This window comes from Xenopus laevis, chromosome 6L, assembly GCF_017654675.1.
Source record: "Xenopus laevis strain J_2021 chromosome 6L, Xenopus_laevis_v10.1, whole genome shotgun sequence".
NCBI classification, from domain to species: domain Eukaryota; kingdom Metazoa; phylum Chordata; class Amphibia; order Anura; family Pipidae; genus Xenopus; species Xenopus laevis.
This window is the reverse complement of record NC_054381.1, coordinates 29,460,251-29,483,695: the sequence shown is the minus strand read 5'-3', so window position 1 is coordinate 29,483,695 and position 23,445 is coordinate 29,460,251. Positions and strand designations below refer to the sequence as shown.

General features: G+C 37.4%; 1 protein-coding gene across 1 annotated transcript in view; it reads left to right on the top strand.

Moving 5' to 3' along the window:
* Positions 1–23,445, top strand: part of itga8.L (integrin subunit alpha 8 L homeolog) — a 126,809-nt gene that overhangs the window by 34,480 nt on the left and 68,884 nt on the right. Inside the window, exons 9-15 of the mRNA XM_018267300.2 lie at positions 653–696; positions 1,080–1,136; positions 4,958–5,010; positions 6,497–6,702; positions 8,144–8,335; positions 17,064–17,109; positions 18,033–18,140. Coding sequence (XP_018122789.1) covers positions 653–696; positions 1,080–1,136; positions 4,958–5,010; positions 6,497–6,702; positions 8,144–8,335; positions 17,064–17,109; positions 18,033–18,140 — 706 coding nt within the window. The remainder of the gene's footprint in view (positions 1–652; positions 697–1,079; positions 1,137–4,957; positions 5,011–6,496; positions 6,703–8,143; positions 8,336–17,063; positions 17,110–18,032; positions 18,141–23,445) is intronic.

The following is a 23,445-nucleotide window of genomic DNA, read 5'->3' as shown; positions in this document are numbered from 1 at the left end:
CGATTCACATTGTAGTCAGCGGGAAGGCATTTCGAGGAGATCAGTCGCACGAAGAAGAGGAGATTTGTAGCTGGGTGACTAATCTCCCCGAGTAGCCACCACCCTTTAAGGCCACTTTGGCTTCCATGTGTACTATTTACAAATTTCTATCTATTCTTATCAAAGCCAATTGTGGCTGTTTGTTTTGAGCAGTTTGGTGTCAGTTCTGAATCCTTAATCCCTGATGCAAGTCGAATGGATTAATGAAATGAGCCAGTTGTGTAATATGTTGGAAAGAATCCAGCATGGAAAATGAATTACTAACTCTTGTATAAGCAGTATGTATCAGTACTGTTTATTATAATTGCCGCCCTGGTTGGTGCAATCTTTCAGTAAAAAACACTGGCCCAGAGCACTGCACCGCTATGTTATTTTCAGTTCCAGGGATCCCTTGCAGTTTAATTTTGAAATGGTGGTATAGCACACAGTAGCGTAATATCAAGGGCAGTGACTGGGCCCAGGGTTTGACCTTAGAGATTAGAATCATTGGCTGGTGCCAAACAAATCTGCAGCCCCCCAGTGATTTAGATTTTCGTTCTCCTTAAACATTGTAGGAATATTGTAGGAAGCAAGTTGGATTTTTCTAAATTTTTTAATTCTGCTTTTATTACAGAGGTGGTGGCTGGAGTTCCAAGGGGAGCACAGAACTTTGGATATGTATGTCATCTTACTCAAACGATTTACCTTGAACATAGGCATATCCACTAGAACATTTTATAACAATACAAGATCTAAGTTAAAAGAATTTATAAGCAGCTCTATGCCACTAAAGTCTTGATATGATATAGCATGTGCAGAATGGATATTAGGTGCACCTTAATACACTATGCTGAAAGTGTAGGTGGGTACTCCCCAGATACCATTAATGCTACTTGTGAAATATACAAGCATAAATCCCCATGGATGAATGCCGTACTGCACTTACTTTATCACATGCAGTGTAATCCTTAGTGTTGTATTTGGATATTCATAATACATGTATTTCAAAAATACTGTACATAAAATGTTGCTATAAATATTCCTCATTCTATTTCTGTTAGGTCTCTATCATTAATTCATCTGACATGACCATCATTCAGAACTTTACAGGTGATCAGGTAAAGTTTCAAGTTGTTGGGGATTTTATACATACCATTATTATCACTGGACTCATTACTATTGTACAGGTATAGGGTGCTTTATCTAGAAACCCGTTATCCAGAATTACAGAAAAGCCATCTCCCATAGACTTCATTTTAATCAGATAATTCAAATGATTTCCTTTTTCCCTATTATAATAAAACAGGACCTTCTACATGATTTAAACTAAGATATAATTACTCCTTATTGAAAGCAAACCAATCCTATCGAGTTTAATTAAAGTTTTAATGTTTCCTTAGAGATCCAACTTATGGAAAATCCCCTTATCTGGAATGCCCCTGGTCCTGAGCATTTTGGATAACAGGTCCTGTACCTGTACCTCCCAACTGTTCCGTTTTTTGCTGGACATATCAATTCTCGATTCTGACAGCTCAACTCGCAGTTGTTTTTCGAAATATAATTAAATAAGAGTGCAGTAGTGATGTGCGGTTCGAGAAATTCTCGACTCACACCCGACCCTAACCCGCCCCTCCCAATCCGCACCCGGACGCTCCTTCCCCTCTATTTATAGACCCGCGCCTGACCCGCCCTGCAGTGACTTCACAAAAGGCACAGTGACGTCACAAAAGGCAGTGTGGGCCTATAAATAGAAGGTCAGCAGCGGGACTGGGCCAGGCGAGGATTGGGAGTGGCTGGTCGAGAAATTCTCGACCTACGCATCACTACTGCACTCTGCCTCTTATTTAATTATATTAGCAGGTCTCTTATGGAAACTGTGACTTGCAGCTTAAAGGACAATTCACCTTCTTGAGCAAAACTGTATTTACACATAAAACCTGACCCTAAAACCCCCAGAAATGTGTTCAAACTTTGCCTAACCTGCAAAATTTAGTAACTGGATGTGGTATTTAGGTTGTGTGGCCATAAAATGGGCACGGCCAAAAAAAAATCATTTTGTCCCTCTTTCTATTTTTCAAATTGGGAGGTATGCTATTTTCCAGGTACTCTAGCTAAAATCCTAGTATTTTCAGCCAAGGTACACTATGAGAATGATATGTTACTATATGAAGATCAGAAATAAACTGAGAGCAATTTGCAAAGCAATTTTAGTTTTTAAGATAGAGATAGAGAAGAGGTTTGTCTATGACCTTGATTGAGAGTGTTTTAAATAGGGGAGGCGTGTGCTATAAATTAGGAGTGGTGAAAAAGTAGGTGTGACTTATCGTTTTTGGTGGGTGGTTGCACAGGCATGCCACACACCCACTCCTCTGTATGTCCCCAGGTTTTACTTTGAAATTCTGCCAACTGGATGTTACTAGATGTGAATATGTGATTAGACACAAGAGTACATTTAGTAAAGTATATACATTGGCTTTGTAATTGCTGTGTAGGTAATGACTATGTAGAACATTCCAACGATGTTTAAACTGCATTGACTTTGATGAATACTTCCATGTAAACTACAGGATAGACGTGAATACTATAACAATATCATCATGGACAGTATCTTAAATAGACCTTGTGTTTTCTTGTCCTTGAAGACACTTTATTTCTTTAGTCGGATATGAGATAACAAAAGAGGTTGAAAGGTTGTTCTAAGAATTGTAAAACATTGTAAAGTCACATCTGTTTATAGACATAACACAAGAAAAATAGTATAACTAAAGGAGCCCCATGATGGTCAGTCTGCTTTGGTCTACACATTCGGCTCATAGTGTTCTGAAAGTCCAAAATATGTCCAAAAGTAGAAATGGTTCTGTTAGAAGAATAGACACAACAATAGTACAGATGGGAACAGCTTCTAATAAGGAAATAACCCAAAAGAAAATGACCGAAACATTGACGAAAACCTTTTCAGATACATGCCAATAGAAACAGTCTCTTAATCTTTCTCCCATGGTATTCAGAGGCAGCTTGGCGTGACACAAATACATAGCTTTGAACAGAAATAACTAGAACATTCAATGAATACCAAAAAAGAACATTTACAAAGCTCTGCTGCAGGACATCTCAGAAAGACCCAATCCAGTAAAATCTTTGTATTTGAATTGGTACACGTGCCATCTTCTTATTGGCATTTTTTCTTTGGGTGCAAAGTCTTGAACAGAGGAGCCAGTGAGGTCAGTATGGGACCTGTTATGCAGAATGCTGGAGACCTGGGGGTTTCTGAATTATTTCCGTAATTTTAATCTTCATACCTTCAGTCTACTAGAAAATCATTTAACATTAACATAGACTGGATTTGCTTCCAATAAGGATTAATTATATCTTAGTTGGGATCAAGTACAAGGTGATGTTTTATTATTACAGAGTAAAAGGAAATTATTTTGAAAAACTTGTATTAGTAAGATAAAATTGAGTCTATAGGAGATGGAATTACCATAATTCGGTGCTCTCTGAATAACACGTTCCTGGATAACCGATCCCATACCTGTATTCTTGTTATGAAACTTGTGGTTTCAGAAATGCATATACATATTTGTATGCCACCTACAATTACATCCAAAAATAATGTAATAATGAACTGAGACCATAGAAATTAAAATCAAAAGATACCTTACCAACTGGAGGGCTTTATGCAACATTTACTATTCATGGTTATGGTTAAGGCTTACTAACCTCTTTCTTTTATTGTATTTAATACAGGCCTTATTTCTGTGAATTTCAGTCCTTCATTGCTAATCATAATCCTTGTAATAAAATAATCACCCCAAGTTGGTCTGTTGTAGAAACATCCATTGATGTAAATGAAGAGGTGGCTCTAGAAGAAGATAAGGCAGATCATGGTATAAACACATAAGCGATGACTGTAAATAGTTAAAGAGGTGGTTCAGCTTTGAGGTTACTTTTCGTATGTTATGGAATGACCAATTCTAAGCAACTTTTCAATTGGTCTTCATTATTTATTTTGCATTGTTTTTTAATAATTTGCATTTTTCTGACTTTTTTTCCTTCTTTGAAATAGGGTCATCCTATCCTATTTTATTTCTATTTATCAATAAAATAATGGGAAAAGTCGAGTCAGGAAAAAACTTGAGCACATCAAGCAAAAATCCAAATTGTACCAATTTTTCTCATTTGATGCCCGAAATGCCCGATTTTTTTCGGGTTATTGTCCAAAACCCAGAATTTTTCAGATTTTCGGACAAAACCCCAGCGCTGATCATGATATCTTCATATTGTAAGAGGGACATCTCCCATTGACTTATACATGACCTTGACAGGTTTGAGATGGCGGATTCTGACTTTTTGCAGCTTCGGGTTATAATAAATCTCGAAAAAAGAAGTTTTTGTCCAAAAAACCTGACCAGAAAAAATTGTGGTTTAGTTAATGAACCCATTATTGTTATTGCTACTTTTTATTACTCATCTTTCTATTCAGGCCCTCTCCTATTCATATTCCAGTTCCTCATTAAAATCAATGCATGGTTGCTATGGGAATTTGGACCCTAGCAACCAGACTGCGGGATTTGCAAACTGAGAGAGAGCTGCTGAATAAAAAGCTAAATAACTCAAAAAACACAAATAATAAAAAATGAAAACATTTTGCAAATTGTCTCAGAATATCATTCTCTACGTCATACTAAAAGTTAACACCTTTAATAAGCCTTTTATAGAAATGAAGGAAAGCTCTTCTACAGGATTATCATTGCAAAATCATTATTTCCATTATATAAATAGAGAACATACAGTTTTTGACAGGAACCCCTTGTTTCAAGGCTCAGCCAGATTCTTTAAATAAATGTTGCTGTTAATACATTTATATACTCAACTGTATTGTTAATAGTGTAACAAAAGCCATCCTTGTTAATATATTTCAATATGGTTCTGTTTATAGATGGCCTCCTACTTTGGATACACTGTTGCTGTGTCAGATGTAAACAATGACGGGTATGTTAATGCTATGCCTAAATGTTTAGGCAACACTTAATCACCTGCATGAAATCAAGTGTTTAAATAAACTGAAAGATTAATGCACGGCTCTTAATATCTGTCATAATAGGCTCGTGTTCTAAAGAAAGGACGTATTTACATTTTTCTGTGTTACAGAAGTTTCAAGAACAAACAACATGTCAAATTAACACATTTCATCATTTAAGTTTTCAGCCTATTTGGAAATTTATGCATACATTTTTTGGCATATATTTAACCTATTAGGCCTACTACCAAACATTTTGATCATTTTAAGAAAAATTGTATTTTGTTTTATATATTACCAAACTGCAAAAACCTAGGACGCTTTGTCTTGTTTGCATGACTAAAATACTTACATATTTCACCATATTAAATGGAGAAGTATTTCTTTTTCCTAGAAATATATGAAGGATAGCACATATGATTGCTGCTGGTAATGTTCTAGGGAAGTTAAAGGGAATAGGTGACAAGTGGCACTGCAAGTGAGTAAGTTGAAATGGTTATATTTAGTATATTCTTGTATTTAGTATGCAGTAGTTTAATGGATATATATATATATATATATATATATATAAATACATTTGTTTCTCATTATATGGAGTGCCGGTCCTTCTAATGAAATTTATGCTATATTTGATCCTGCACCCGCAGTCGAATAAAGACCGATAAGAGTGCAAATACTGAGTGAGAAGTATACAGTATATATTTATATTTATAAAAATGTAGAATATTTATAGAAGGTTTCAGCTGCTTTTTAAATACAGCCCTGACTATATTATACAATTTAGACACCCATGGGTTCTTGCCTAGGGCAGCACCATTTGGAGGGTGGCCCATGGTTACCTATATTTTAAATATAAAATATAAAAAAAAAAGTCCTAGGACCTTCTCAATATTTGTCTCCTGCTGCAGTACCAGACCTGTATACAGCCGTGACTTCAGTTCAGCAACCATTTATAGACTGCTACAAGTGTGACTGTCATGATCTTGTTCTACCATATTGGTCTTCTTTACTTGCAATTATCATACATAACCTACTCGCAGCTTCTGTCCTGTTTATGTATAAGGCACTGTGCAGTCAACATTATTCTGACCCCCTTATCACAGCTCTGCCAACATGTCAGGTTGAAGTCAGGAGCCGGTAGGAAGCAACATTACAGGCAGGCTGGAATAAAGAAGTTCAAGGACGAAATCCAGGCAAAATTCAGGGCAGGCAGCGATCAGTATAGTTAGAAACAAAGCAGAAGAGTTGGGAACCAGGTACCAAGTCAGAACCTGGGTCTTTAGTGTCCCTTTGTTTAAAATTATGACACCAAACCACAATGTGATGACATCACAGGGTGGCAGGTCTCCACACACTCCATCGACGCATTGCAGCTATTGGCTCCGCTATTTTGGATTTAAAATGGAGCACCCTGCACATGAAACCCCAACTAACTAGAAGAATTTTTCTCTATTGCAGTTTGGATGATATCTTAGTTGGAGCCCCACTTTTCATGGATCGGGAATTTGAGAGCAACCCAAGGGAAGTTGGAAAAGTCTACTTGTACCTGCAAGAAAGCGCTCTGGAATTTAGAGGCCCTCAAATACTGAAAGGCACAGAAGTCTTTGGGAGATTTGGTAGCGCTATTGCACATTTAGGTGATCTAAATCAAGATGGATACAATGGTAAATATTGTTGATAGAGAATTTAAATAATATTATAAATAAAAGGGATCCACTTTATTTCCCTAGTGGTGTCAGCCTTAGCAATGTTATATCCAACCTTAAGACGTCATATAGGGTAACCAGCTTATTTCCTACCTACTCCCTTATCATCCATGCAAACCTGCATTGTTCATATAGATATATGTATTTTGATGTTCTTAAAGGGGTTGTTCACCTTTAAATTAACTTTTAGTATGACGTAGAGAGTGATATTCTGAAACAATTTGCAACTGGTTTTACTCTTTTATTATTATTTGTGTTTTTTTAGTTATTTAGCTTTTTATTCAGCAACCATGCATTGATATGAATAAGAGACTGGAATATGAATAGGAGAGGCCTGAATAGAAAGATGAGTAATAAAAAGTAACAATAACAATACATTTTTAGCCTTACAGAGCATTTGTTTTTTAGATGGGGTCAGTGACCCCCATTTGAAAGCTAGAAAGAGTCAGAAGAAAAAGGCAAATCATTAAAAAAATATAAAAAAATTAAGACCAATTGAAAAGTTACCTTGAATTAGCCATTCTATAACATACTAAAAGTTGACATAAAGCTGAACCATCCTTTTAAAGGACGTAGTAACATCAAAAAATTAAATTGTTTTAAAGTAATAAAAATATAATGCAGTGTTGCCCTGCACTGGTAAAACTGCTGTGTTTGCTTCAGAAACACTACTATAGTTCATATAAATAAGCTTCTGTGTAGCAATGGGGGCAGCCATTCAAAGGAGAAAATGCTCAGGTTACACAGCAGATAATCTCTTTAGAACATAATGGTGTTATCTGTTATCCACTATTTCACCTGTGCCATATATAGCCTTTTTTCAATTTCCGCCATTGTTACACAGCAGCTTGTTTATATGAACTATAGTAGAGTTTCTGAAGCAAACACATCAGTTTTACCAGTGCAGGACAACATTACATGATATTTGCATTACTTTAAAACACTTTTATTTTTTGGTGTTACTGTTCCTTTAAGTGCTTAATTACAATATGACAAGACTATAAATATAAACATGGCCAGTGCCTGTTTTTCTATATAACCACCCTTAACTGGCCTCTGGACACTTGCAGCAAGATCTGGTGCAGAGTTTAGGGGAAGGGGGGTCCCCTCTCCTGCTGATCTGGCACATGTGCAATAAATTAATATAATGTGCATGTGTGGGTCCATCAGTAGAAAGCAGGGGGACAGGCCAAGGGTATTTGGATTTATCATATGAAGATGTTCCTTCTCTGCAGTGTTTTGTGTTCTTGTGTTCACTGAAATACACTGGGTCAAAACCAATGTGGTATAATCTACTATTTTACTGTATATTCCTTGAAAAAAACTCAGTTTTATTGTAGATCAAGTGACATATATAATATTGCACTGATTTTATTCATTGGGGTGTTTGGTTACACAGACATTGCGGTTGGCTCACCATTTGCGGGGGAAGACAGAAAAGGCAGAGTGTTTATCTACAATGGGAACGACAATGGGTTAAACACAGATGCCTCCCAGATTCTGGAAGGAGCTTGGGCCTCACAGTCAATGCCTGCAGGATTTGGCTTTACGCTGAGAGGCGATTCAGACATAGACAAAAACGATTACCCAGGTACATTATTTATTGTTTTAATAGTGCATGAAGAAGGTAATTCCATCTGTCCCTTGTCTGGAAAGCACATCAAATTCACTATACTCTTGGCGGAAGTGATCGTCAAAAAATCGGAAAGAAACCAGGCCAGTTCCCCCCACCCCTCCATATTTGACAGCTTGCTTTAGATTTGCAAATAATAGATGTAACCAAAATACTAGTGCTTTCCTGTCGTCAGGAAATTAAACATAAGCCTTACATTTAAAGTACCCTATACTACACAAGTTAATAGACTATTTGAGTGTGAGATTATTTCCTAATAACATTTTCTTAGACTATGTTTCTGTGTAATTAGATGATGGCATGTTGAAAAGCCAGTCAAAGATAAGGCAGGAGCATCATTTGAGGTCCCCTTTTATTTCACTGTAAAACTTGCTGCTGTCTTTATCACAATCATTTAGTGGTCCCGCATCTGCTTTAATTCATTTTTTTATGGGGTTAGAGGAGGGTGGTTTGGGATCCGTTATCCAGGAACCCGTTATCTAGAAAGCTCTGAATAATGGAAAGGCCGTCTCCCGTAGACACCTTTTTAAATAAATTATTTAGATTTTTTTTTAAATTGAATTTCTTTTTCTCTGTATAAATAAAACAGTAGCTTGTACTTGATCCCAACTAAGATATCTTTAACCAAAAACAATCCTATTGGACTTATTTAATGTTAAATTCACTTTAAAGGAGACGGAAAGGTTAAAACTAAGTAATATTTTTCTGTAAGGTCCACATAAATACACTAGTGAACCCTCAAATTAAAGGTCCTCTGTCAAAAGAAACACTGCATTTTTTCCTTCTATTGTGTATACATGGGTCTGTTTTCAGCATAAACCTCCAGGGCTAGGGCTTGAGCATGCTCAGTTTCCTCCTCTCTCCCTTTCCCCCTCCCTCCTCCCCTCCCTGCTATAATCTGAGCCCAGAGCTATGAGTGAGCAGGGAGAGACTCAGGCAGGAAGTGATGTCACACGAAGCCAATATGGCAGCTGCTATCCTTAATAGTGATCGGCGAATTTATTCGCCAGGCGCGTATTCGCGGCGAATTTGTGCGATTCGGCGCCAGCGAATAAATTTGCGAAACGCCCGCGAAAATTTGCGGGCAAAATTCACCGGCGTCAAAAAAAAATTTTCTTAAAAACGGACGTCGGCGTCAAAAACGGGTGCCGGCGTCAAAAACAGGTGCCGGCATCGAAAAAAAACGGGCGCCAGCGTCAAAAACGGGCGCCGGCGTCAAAAACGAGACGCCAGCGCCGTTTCGTGAATTTTTAGCCCGTCGAAAAAACGGGCGCCAGCGTCAAAAACGGGCGCCAGCATCAAAAACGAGACGCCAGCGCAGTTTCGTGAATTTTTAGCCGTTTCGCGAATTTCGCGTGAAATTCGCGAATTTTTCGGCGAGGCGAAACGGCGCAAATTCGCCCATCACTAATCCTAAACAAACAGACAAAGCTTCTAGAACTGTTTACTCAGGTATGGTAAAGCATTTTACAGAATAAATGTAGTGTTATAGCTTGCACTATTTTGGCTTATCTATTGGCAATAAACTGCCTCGTTAGCTTTCCTTCTCCTTTATAGAGATCCAAATTACAGTAAGGTCTGTTATCTGGAAACCCCCAGGTCCCGAGCATTCTGGATAACAGGTCCCATACTTGTAGAGTAATCTTGCATTCTGCAAATGTTGCATTTGCCTGTGATGCAACTTAAAACCATGGTAAAAACTTATTTGCACTTATACTGTCTTATACTAATAAATGATTCCACCCCAGGGTATACCTTCCATACTGCACACTGCTTTAGGTCTGCTTTAGGTAGGCAGCAGGTAGGCAGCAGGCAGGCAGGCAGGCAGACAAGCTACCAGAAGTCACCACCAGCAGCCAGGAGGATCATCTTCTTGTTGCTTGTAAGAGAATGTATTTGTATTAATTGCAGGTATCAATATAATTAAATAACTGATCAACTGATTCTAAAATAAAGGGGTCTTCATTTGTCCTCATCTGTGTGGCTGGTATTCATTGGGGGTCATTTATCAATCATGGAAAATCCACCTAGTAGATGCAAATCTTTCATCTGGTACTGCCTCCTAGGCTCTGTCCAATTGACCTTGATCCAGATTTGGTTGAGTTTGGAATAACGGTCTTACAAAACCTGGATGTGGCCAGATTAAACATTTTCTATATATATATATATACATGCCACTTGATCCTTGCCTGGTTCCCTCTCAGTTGCTGGAAGGCCAAGCCGTACATTTCACTGATGGAAGTAGTTGATGGGAGTTGGGATACAGATGCAGGGCTGATGTTTGGGTGGTAAGATCTTTAATGTACTCGTGCAGCTCTAGCATGGCCCAACAGCTTAATTACCCAGTTCCGTTACATAGAAGTTCATTCTTTTGCATACCGTAATTGCCCTTTCATAGCCATGGGGATATATATATATGACTTGGCCTTTAGCAAAACAGAAGTTAAAACCAATTGATTATAAACACAAACTTTCCTCCTGATTAATGTTTATTAATGTACTTAGAAACAAGTACAAATCTCTCCTGGTGCTGTTTTCTTTTTACTCAATGTTACCACCATAGAAATAAAAACTGCAGCGCCATCATCATCACTCAGAAGGACGTCGGAGCCCGGTAAATTCCCTGCACCTTCCCGCAAGTGAATATGTTAACTGATATGTTTACAACTTTGCAAATGAATCATTTCCTTTGCACTAATAACTTATAGGCTGATATTTATTTGTATTGCCGAGGCTCTTGTGACCTGCTGCGTTAACATAGTAGCAGTTTCCAATGTCAGATCTGACTTTTCCTTTAAGCATTATAACCCTGTCTGACTTCATTAATCACTTGCCATATGTGCACTCAGCACTGTATGTCACCAGAGCACTTTACTTGGCCAAATCATTTTGTCCGCCTTAATAAGAGAAATGCTAGACCGAAATTCAAGGAGATATTTTATTTATTTAGTTATGATATATTGATGATATATTCTGTAGCGCTTTAAGATTTAGATACATCAGCCCCAGTGGAACTTACAAACTAAACCCTATCACACACACTATGGTCAGTACAGCACCAATAATGCAATATAACAGTGGTGTAACTATCATACTGCAGACCCCACGACCATGAGGGGATCCGGGGAACAGGCGGGTCCAAAAGGTGGCTGCATGGTTCTCCCTCCCTAGGTCCTACCTTTGCCGTCTCCACGCACTGCGAACGAATGAGCAAGCGAAAGGAAGGCAATAAAAAGGGAGTGAGCAAGAATTTTTGGGGGGGCCTGGCTCTGCCACTGCAAGCTTATATCATATTGACTTTTGTTTGCTGAAAACCGTATGTTACTGTTAAATCTATGGTCAGTTTAGAAGAGTCTAGCATCCGATCTTGTTTTTTTATTTTTGCCAGATATGATAGAATATTATAACGCCTAACTATTAATGGGTTCACTAAAATTATAGAGAGTGTTACTTTTAGTGATTAAACGAATCCGACAGTGGGATTTACTAGAAGGATTTGTGTGCAGTCTCTTCTTGCAAATGGCATTTGAGCTGGTGCCGTACATTTAATGGGTGTTATACGTTTGGGGTCCTTGAGGTCACCCCTTCAGGCCTGCTTACAAACAAAACTAAGATGGTATGTTGTTAATGTATGTATACAGCACACACATTGTTTACATAATATAAATAAAGATGTGGACCTTAGGGGCACAATCCTTATTCTGTATACAAATGACATATCAGCCCTGCTTTATGCCTTTTGGCTAATGAATATCAGTGTCTTTAAAGTTTGCAACATTTTCATATTTGTTTACGATTAAATCACTCCCCTCCATGTGTACTTTTCAATATCCCTGTATTGCACAAAAGCTGTTTGCAGATCTGCATAGCAAATATGTAATAAGGTAATGGATTTGCATGCGTGATAATGGGCTATTCAGTAAGTAAATGTGTGGGAAAGCAGAAATATTCTACCAAAGGCAGCATGCAAAGTGCAATTCAAACAAAATTGCCATATTTTTACCATTGATGCAACATATTTCCTAGAATTTCAACATTTCTGTAAAAACCACAGTTGCAGCTGATGCATAAAAACAAATGTATCTTTCAGTTACAGTTCTTAGAGTGGGTGTTATATCATTTTTCAGACACTCTACATTAAATGTGTGATTCTAATCTGTAGCGTTTATCAATGCAGACTGCTTTGGAAACTTTAAACTACATCCACATTCAAGGAGGTCGCAGGCCCGGATTTGTGGAAAGGTCACCTAGGCCCGGGCCTAGGGGGGCAGGATTTTAGGGGGCGTCATGCTGCCCAACCACATTGGTTCAGAAACACTGGGGATGCGCTGGAGATACAATCATTTTTTAAATTTCCCATGCGCCAATCCCCATTAGTCCAGTCCAGATGATGAAAATTTGCACAAATAAAGGGGAGGGGCAGGGGCGACGAATGGCAGTGGGCCACTATGTAAATCTGGCCTGGGGTGGTGGCAATATCTCCAGACCAAAGAACTGCTCTCAACTTTTGCATCCATTTTAGCGCATACATCTTTGCAGTTGTAGATAATCCTTTATGAATATATTTCTGATTGTTTTTGGGGGAAGTTTATTTCCTGATATTCATGTGATAATTTCAAGTAACAGCATTTCGGTCTTCCTTTATGCAGGCCCGGATTTGTGGAAAGCAGCAGGATTTTACTGGGCGGCATGCTGCCCAACCACAACCACATTGGTTCAAAAACACTGGGGATGCGAAAGAAATAAAATAGTTTTTTTTCAAATTTCCCATGCGCCAATTTCCATTTCTCCAGTTCCAATAAAAAAACGTCAGCCTGCTTTTATGACAGAGATCGAATCTAGATCCTGAGTCTTACAAGGCTGATTAAGCTTAGTGTGGAAGATACAAATTCTGGCTGAGGCAGATCAATCAAACCACTAGACCTTTATGTAAATATAAGAATTCTAAACCTGTACTGTCACAGAATATAATTGGAACGTCTGCGTGACAGTAAAGTAGGATAATAAAAATGATTTATTGTGTGCTGACGGTATCTTGTGTACAAAATGAAATTCCATCATTAAAATAAAAAAAGGGATGAATTATGTGATGGCAGCGTCTCTAATTTATAACAGAATAGATTACAGTGTTTCGCATAGCATTCATATTTTCATTTATACACTAAAGTCCGAAATTCCATATTGCCTGGGAGAGCAGGAATGGGCTTAAAAAATGTCAGTTGAATGCAATAAATATGGCACCCCTAGTGGTGGAGAGAGCACTATTCCATTTGTACCATGTCAGGAATTTACACACTCATATTTGTAAATATTTAAAAAGTTGGATTTTTGTGGTTTTAGAGGTTTTTGAAACCATAACTAAACGCACTTTCTCTAAAACCCACGAATGACATTTATTAAAAGATCCAAATAAAAAAGTTCAAAGGGAAAAAAAATACTAAAAAAATGATTTAAAACGTTTCAATAAGATCAGTGCAGCGACAACTTTTACCTGTCAAAGTTTTGTATTAGAGGTCTTCGTAGTTTTTACACTTAGGGGCAGATTTATCAAGGGTTTTATTTTGAAGCAATGGGAGTTTTTTTGAACTCCCATAACTTCGAAATATGAAGAAGAAAAAAAGACCAACCAAAGTTTTTTTCTGCAGGTGAATAGGCTGTATTCAAATCATTCAAATCGAAATAAGATTGTATTCCATCTACTTAGATTCGAAGTTTTTTCAAGAAAAAAAACTTTGATTTTTCATAGTTCACCAAATGACTCCAAGTAGGTTTTAGGAGGTCTCCCATAGGCTAAAACAGCAATTCGCCACGTTTTAGATGGCGAATGGTCGAAGTCGAAGTTTTAAAGAGACAGTACATGATAAATTTCGATATTCGAATAGTCTAATTTTTTCAAATTCGAATAAAATTTTGGCCTATTTCGATAGTCGAAGTACACAAAAAATAGCTTGAAATTTGATTTTTTTTTTTACTTCGAATTTTTACTTCAGCCCTTGATAAATCTGCTCCTTAATAAATTTTGAATTTTTAGAGCTTTTTAAGAAAAAACACAAATTTTTTGAGATTAATGAAAAAAACTAACAAACTTGTCAGCAAGTGGGCCTCTTTAGAGAGGGAATGTTGTGCCCCTGCTTCAAGGTGGCATATATTAAAAGTGAATTGAGGTTCTCAGTTACTCATGGGCCCTGGGTGGGATAGGTAATTGTTTTTCATGCTTTGAAGTCGATGTTCCCTTCCCAGAATGAGGAAGAATTCTCCAAGCAGAAGTGACAGCCTGTGTTGCAGGTCTGTTAAAGAACCAGAGCAGAAGGTCTTACTTTATATTTTCAAAGTCATGGGGTAACCTGATCTGGATATGAAAGGAAAGTAGTCCTCTCCCTAAGCACTCGGACAATTAACAGAACAGCGATGGCGCATAAGAAAATTCTTTGTACAGACAGAACTCTGGTGGGACTGTCGGGTGGCCCATGGGATGTTGTACTTGCCAATGCTCAGCACAATAATGAAAAGATACCGGTAATAAGAAAATAATAATTTGAATAATAGACATTTCGAGCATTTCCTTATTGGAAGTAAAACATCCATGCATGATTATAGCCCTTACTGCGTCAGATTTCAATTTGCCGTTTTCTGCTAATGGGAGATGACAATCATCGCACTTCCCTTTCCATCGACTATAAAAGAGACGTACGGAAATGTAGAGTACAAAAAAAGTACAAAAAAATTACTCTAGTGGGACATTGGCGTAATACTCTTGTCACTGAGCTGTCAGTTAGGGACGTCTCACTCACACCGCATGGTGTAAGGCTTTAATAACAAATACTGAGCTCACACTCCTCTGTATACACTGGCGTAAGGGCAAACTATCTAGTAAATCAGAACTGGCACTCAGTGATGTTGTTACACCCTAAAGAGAATGAATAAGAGACCAGAACATGTACTAAAAATAATATACCCCTGAAAAAATATATGAAATTTCTTATGGTAAAATGAAATATGAAATTGCTAGCTTGCAGGCTGAGTACATTCATACAGGTCACTAATATCCTTATATAATATCTAAGGAGGTGGCATATTATTTCTTACAATATATACAGGTATTGGATCTGTTATGCGGAATCCTTGGGACTTGGGTTTTTTAGATAAGGGATTTTTCCGTAATTTGGGTCACCATACAATACCAGTATGAATTCTTGCAGCTTAGTTAGGAATAAGTAGAAGCTGCTGTTGTATTATTACAGAGAAAATGTAAATTAATTGTAAAATTGTTGAATTATTTGCTTAAAGGAAAACGATACCCCCAGAATGAATACGCCACCAACTGATAGTTTCATATTCATATTAAAGGAACAGTAACACCAAAAAAATGAACGTTTTTTTTAAAGTAATGAAAACATCATGTACTGTTGCCCTACATTGATAAAACTGATCTGTTTGCTTCAGAATGGCCGAATAAATTCCAGGCCAGGCATGAATTTGAGGCGAATTTCCAAGTTTCGCCACCAGCAAAACTGCGGCAAAAACCTGCCGGTGAAAAAAAATTTCACTTAATTTTCTGATCTTACCAAACTGAAATATAGATATCAGTAAATATTGCCCTTTTACAGCTTTACATCTTACATCTTATTGTTATACAATGTAGTATATCTATTGAATAAAGTACCCCTTCTTGTAAAATATAAGGATATTATGTTTTTATACAGGTCATGGAACTCAGAGGTGACTTCTAATATCCTCATATTTTGCAACAGGGGGTACTTTATTATAATAAACAAGTTTCAGTGAGTCATGTGACAGAAATGACATCACTAAGCTCTGATTATTACCGATGACATCACTATTTATAAGGATATAACATGGCTCTTGTGTATTATATAAATATATTTCTTATAATAATTGATGGCACTGAGTCCTGTAACACTAGTAACTGATGATATCAAGAAAACTATTAATAATGGTTAATAAAAAATGTCCAGGTTATTTGTGGCTCTTGTGTATTATAATAGCAATATACTTGAAATGTTGAATTAATGACTGCTCCATAATGTTTATTTCCAATACTGAGGCCATTTAAAGGGGTTGTTTACCTTTGAATTAACTTTTAATATGGTGTAGGGAGTGAGACAATTTGCAACTGGCTTTCGTTTTTTATTATTTGTGTTATTTAGCTTTTTATTCAGCAACCCTCCAGTTTGCAATTTAAGTAATCTGGTTGCTAGGGTCCAAATCACTTTAGCAACCATGCACTGATTTGAATAAGACACTGGAATGTGAATAGGAGAGGCCTGAATAGAAAGACGAGTAATAAAAAGTAGCAATAAGACTACATTTGTTGTCTTACAAAGCATTTGTTTCCAGACAGGATGAGTGACCCCCTTTTGAAAGCTGAAAAGAACCAGAAGAAAAAGGCAAATAATTAAAAAATAATAAGAAATAAATAATGAATACCAATTTAAAAAGTTGCTTACAATTGGCCATTCTATAAGCAAGTGGTGAGACATCCCCTTCTCAACGTTTCTTTATAAAATTTAGATTGATGTTCTCAAGACTTGATGCTTGTTGCTCCTGAAGAATTATACAGCAGCAATTAGTAGCGCTGTAAACAAATTCATAAAAAGGAAAGTAACAATTATAACTTTTGTGCTGAATTGCTTTTTCTCACTGTGTATTCTTCTCTATAATTTAGATCTTATTGTAGGAGCTTTTGGAGCAGGAAAAGCTGTTGTCTATAGGTAGGTAAAGGATTGTTTTAGTATCATTTGTGAAAGTTCTACTTTACCTTATTTCTTTCTGTTTAGCTAATGGGATTATAATAAATTAATGTAAAAGTGGTTTCATATTAAATGGGGGCCAAACTATGATATTCATTTTTTATCAGAACTGCCCTACCTAACCCTCTCCCCAACACCTCATTTAGCCCTGTTTTCAAAATCAGGTCTTGAATTCTATTGTGCTTACTCCTGGTCAGCATTAACACCATGGAGTCTGGGACTCGAAGGGACATGTCCAAAAATAAGGGCCCTTAACTTTGCTATACAGACCTGCCTTTGGCTGGCAGTAATCAGTGCAATCTTGGTGAGTCTATCTGATGAGCTTGGGGATGGAAAAGGGGGTTAATTCCGCTATAAGGGTTAGTTCACGCAAGGAGATTCAGGGAGATTTTGTCGCCTGGCGACTAATCGCCTCGTCTTCTGAGCGACGATCTCCCCGAACTGCCTCAGCGTGTTTTCCCATAGGCTATAACGAAAAGTCGCCTGTGATAAAGCACACACGGCGATGCGTTTTCCATAGTCGCCCCGAAGTTGCCTCACGGAGAGAGAGGTTCTCTCGTGCTTCTATGTGATAATGCATTAGGTACACATGAACATAAATGTGAACTCTTGTGGTTTTCATACAAATACTTCCAGGGTTTGGGGGTTTTTATGCCAAATTGCTCAGGTTACTTCAGCTCAGAGTTACATTCTCTTACAGTAATAAATTCAGCCAGCTTAGTGTTATTTCTAACAGAATGTGAGTTCTGATTACAATTGATATCTATTGCAGAAAAACCATATAAAATGCACAATAAACCATAGAGTATCAAGGGATTTCCTTTTCCAGATTGTCTTGGTATATTGAGTTTTCCAGTTCTGTTCTGTGCACATTTTCTCTCCAGGGCGAGACCAGTAATCACTGTCGATGCTCAGCTATTGCTCCATCCTACGATTCTGAACCCAGAGAATAAAACCTGCCAGCTCCCCAATACTGAATTTCTGGTGACTTGGTAAGTGTGAAGAAACTCATGATTGTGTTCGAAATAAAATAAGGAAACCCATATGATGCATACACAATATGATTTATTTCAGTTAATGAAACTCTTTCAGTGGTGATTCATGGCTCTGGCACCATTGTGAGTATTTTACAATACACACAGTGGAAAACCAATTACCAGGCAGACATATACATGCCCTGTAACACTAATGTAACCTAGACACAAGTAAGAACCAGAGGAAGCTAATTCCTTCCCCTGTTGTGTTTTTATATGAGCTTCAGAAAAACTTTTGGGCTCCATCTATCAAAGCCTTTCAGCGCACGGCTAGAAATTCATCCAAACTCTGAACCAAATTTGTCAGAATGAAGAATAGCTCATATGTGCTAAAGACTTTTTTATCTCTGTTTCTTCCCTGGGAGATTTTGATTAATAGTCCCTTTTTTACAGCCAAGTTTCACTGTTTAAAGGGATAATGATATACCTTTTTTACAGTCAATTCTGTTCTATATTTCACAGTACATTTTTGTGTTCGGAGGGGGTATAATAACCACGGCACCTAATTTAACATCTGAAACAAAATACACAAAAACGGTCTTTTTACAAGAAATGCAATATTTCCTTTAGTGAGCCTCTTACTATTATTTTACCGGTGCTAATTTTCAGCAATCGCCCATTGAGGGGGGAAATGGCCAAGATTTATTTTATTTTCTACAAAACTTAAATAACTGCGCTAGTAGATGGTACTACCGTTAAAGCAATTTATGTGCCTGATTGGTGTTCTCAGATGTCCCAGAAGTTCCCATTCTCAGCGCTTTGCTGCTATACGTAATTTTCATTCTTGGAGGTAATTTTGCTTGAGCCTGGAATGCTCCTGGACTTTTCTACCCAATCAGGGCCTTTGTGGCCTAACCACAAGCTTCCCTTAATACGTAACATTAGTGATAGGAAGGGATTATGTTGCAATCAGCGCTGCAGCCAGCTGAAAAGAGGCAACAAACAATCAATTAATTGCCCACCGTTTCATAATTAGCTTTTGCATAAACATTGTAGAATAATGCCTAATAAACAACCATATGCAGTGGTGAATGTCTGCAGTGTGCTGAAGTCTGAAGGGCTCCATATTTACTCATCGCTCTTATTCTTTCTTAAAGGATCACTGCACCTTTTAGTTTCACTATACATTTGCCTTTTCAAATTTCTTGCAATTTTTTGTCTCGCCTAGGTTGCCACAAGTTTCCTTTGAATTATCTTTTAGTATGATATAGAGAGTGATATTTTGAGACAATTTGCAGTTGGTTTTCATTTTCTATCATTTGGGAGTTTCGACTTATTTTATTTTTATTCAGCAGCGCAGCTCTCTAGTTTGCAATTTTAACAGTCTGGTTTCTAGGGTCCAAATTACCCTAGCAACCATGCATTGATTTGAATAAGAGACGGGGCTATGAATAGGAGAGGCCTGAATAGAAAGATGAATAATAAAAAGTAGCAATAACAATAAATGTATAACTTTACAGAGCATTTGTTTTTATGATGGGGTCAGCGACCCCCATTGGAAAGCTGGATACAGCCAGGAGAAGAAGACAAATAATTCAAAAACTGAAAAAAAGACAAATAATTCAAAAACAAAAAAGAAAGGCCAATTGAAACATTGCTTACAACTGGCCATTCTAAAAGTTAACTTAAATGTGAACCACCCATTTAAATAAACAGTTAGGGGCCGATTCACTAACTTCGAGTGAAGGATTCGAAGTAAAAAAAATTCGAATTTCGAAGTTTTTTTTGGGCTACTTCGACCATCGAATGGGCTACTTCGACTATGACTACGACTACGAATAGAAGGATACGAAGTAAAAATCGTTCGACTATTCGACCATTCGATAGTCGAAGTACTGTCTCTTTAAAAAAAACTTTGACCCCCTAGTTCGCCATCTAAAAGCTACCGAAGTCAATGTTAGCCTATGGGGAAGGTCCCCATAGGCTTGGCTAACTTTTTTTGATCGAAGGATATTCCTTCGATCGTTGGATTTAAATCCTTCGAAGGATTTAAACGTTCGATCGAAGGAATAATCCTTCGATCGTTCGATCGTACTATCTGCGCTAAATCCTTCGATATTCGAAGTCGAAGGATTTCAATTCCCAGTCGAATATCGAGGGTTAATTAACCCTCGATATTCGACCCTTAGTGAATCAGCCCCTTAGTATGATGCAGATAGTGATATTCTGAGAAAATTTGCAATTTGTTTTCATTTTTTATTATTTGTGGTTTTTGAGTTATTTAGCTTTTTTCAGCAGCTCTCCAGTTTACAATTTTAGCAATCTGGTTGCTAGGGTCCAAATAACGCTAGCAACCATACATTGATTTGAATAAGAGACTGGAATATGAATAGGAGAGGCCTGAATAGAAAGATGAGTAATAAAAAGTAGCAGTTACAATATATTTGTAGCCTTAAAGAGCTAATTTGTTTTTACATGAGTTCATTGACCTCCATTTGAAAGCTGGAAAGAGTCAGAGGAATAAGGCAAATAATTTAAAAAATATAAAAAAATTATGGTCTATTTAAAAGTTGCTTAGAACTAGCAATTCTATAACATACTAAAAGATAATTTAAAGGTGTACCACCCCTTTAATAAGCCTATAATAAAGTCCATCTAGAATACATGTGAATACACAGTGTATATACATATTTCTTGACTGACATAATTTCCTTTTAATTTTGCTTTCCAGTAGCAAAATATACATAAAAAAGACTAACTGGTGATGCATGGCCTAGGATTTTTTTTTTCTACAGATGACTGGCTTTGTCATTCATTTGCTTTATGTTGTTTTAATTTTGACTTGTAGTTGTTCTAACCCTGTATTGCGCATCTGAGAACAATTAGAAGGGAAAATCTAACCGGCATATGATTCCGCAGTCTCATGGGTTCGGCCGTGGTGTTCCTGAGCCAGCTGCGTAGCTTGTTCTATATGTGTGTTGATGGCTCTGTGTGTGCAAGTGAAATTACAGAAAACCACACAAGGAAACTTAAGGGTAGCCCGGAACTCCAAGGCTGAGATCAGCTTATAATCAAAATAGACAGCAAACTAGAAACTATGTGGCTGGATGATTACAGTTTCCTACAGTTTACTTCTGCTTAACATTCATATATTAAAATGATTAAAATGTAGAAGCCTTAGATTTATAGAACTCTGTGATTAAACCTTGCAGCGCAGCGTTTGATGGAGGGATCCACAAATGTCATAGTTATAGATAGTCAGGTTAGAAAAAGACACATTCTCATCAAGTTCAGACTCCAAAGGCAGGAGAGACGCATCTATCAGTGTCATTGGTTGCATTATCTGGCACCGATGCTTTATGTTCCCTTCACATATTCTCTTGGGGTTTAGGGGAAAACAAAATGCTAGGTTTTTATTTGTACAGTAAGCAATAAATGCAATAAAGGATAGGGAGCTAGAACACGGGCAGATTCGGGGGAGATTTAGTCTCCTGGCAACTAATCGCCTATTCTGCGGGGCAACAATCTCCATGAACTGACTTCCCTCTGCCATCCGCTTGCCATAATGAGAAAATGCCAGCGCCAATGCAGTCGCGGGTGCTTTGAAGACGCCCAAAGTTTCCTCGTGAGGCAAATTCAGGTAATATCGGAAAACGAAGAGCTCCGAGTGCCATCCTGCCGGTGATTTACATTCAGTTCAGGGAAATTAGTCGCCCTGAAGAAGGAGGAGATTTGTCTTTGGGCGACTACTCTCCCCGAATCTGAGCACGTGTCTCTGCCCTTACACATATTTTCAAGTTGCTGGGTTTTTGTTTGCACAGTAAGCAATAAATGCAATAAAGGATAATGCACTGGTAAAAACACACTGACAATAGGGGGCCTACATCTACTAAAACTCTTAATTAATCAATTTTTTTTCTAAAAACAAAGTCGACCTAACTCCTTTCCACAAATTTAAAGGGATACTGTCATGGGAAAACATGTTTTTTACAAAACACATCATTTAATGGTTGCAGAATTCTGCACTGAAATCCATTTTTCAAAAGAGCAAACAGATTTTGTTATATTCAATTCTGAAATCTGACATGGGGCTAAACTTCAATTAATCTTTACTGCTGTACTGCAAGTTGGAGTGATATCACCACCTAAACTGCAGGCAGAAGTCACATGACTGGGGCAGCTGGGAAACTGACAAAATGTTATATATATATATATTTATATATATATATATATATATATATATATATATATATATATATAAATATATATATATATATATATATATAGGTATAGGATCTATTATCAGAATGCTTGGGACCTGAAGTTTTCTGCAATGGTGCTTAGCATCCATCAAATGAAACTAAGCCAGTGTGTGCAACAACTGTGTCCATTTAAAGGTTACCAGACTTGCTCTTGCATCCATAAATAAAGTTCATGAACTTTTAATCCAATGAAATGAATTACATGCGGGGTTCTGAAATTATAATTTTTTTAATAATTACGTTTATTATTTGGATCTATGGTGGTCCATTGCCAACATGCTTCTTCTTCATTTTTAATTTTCTTTTAACCCTCCACCTTGACTTCAAAGTAGAGCCCAAATAGTATAGCATTTTATAGAGCCAAAGATCACACGATTGTCTAATTTGCTTTACTGAGATGGTCCCATTGGATTTCAGATGCAAACTGCTTTCATTTTTATTCCATTTAGGGCAGTGACACACCAGGAAATTAATCTCTAGCGATAAATCACTGCTTCTCTGGGCAACTAATCTCCTGCACTCTCCAGTAAAAAGCTTTCCCGTAGGTAATAATGTCAATCGCTGGTGGTAAAACCCATGTGCCACTCCAGTCTCCCAAAATCTGATTAGAGGAGCCAAGTCCAAAAATATAATACATGTTGATCAATGTCCATTATCAGTGAGCTGTTCAGTGTTTCATTCAGTTCATTATTTATATCCCATGGGCTTTAATCTAAATTAAATTTTTTTATGGGTGAGCAGAAGGGCCCTGCCATTATTAGCCCTTTTCTTTTCATTATTAGCCCTATTTCTTGCAATGTGAAGTGTAATGATGTATAGGAAACGTCTCCCGGCGTAACATGTACTATATGCCAGATGTGTAGGCTCCAGCCCTTGTTCATTTTAATTACATTACCAAGAGGAAGCTGGGCTTCAGTTTCAGTACATTGTGATTAGAGGTTTCTGGGTCTCACAAAGATATGTTAATTGTGCATGGGAGAAATGCAATTATATGTAACCTAGTTGTGCCTTCCCTCACTGGTTATGATAATGTTCTACCATGAGAGATGCATGGAATTTCC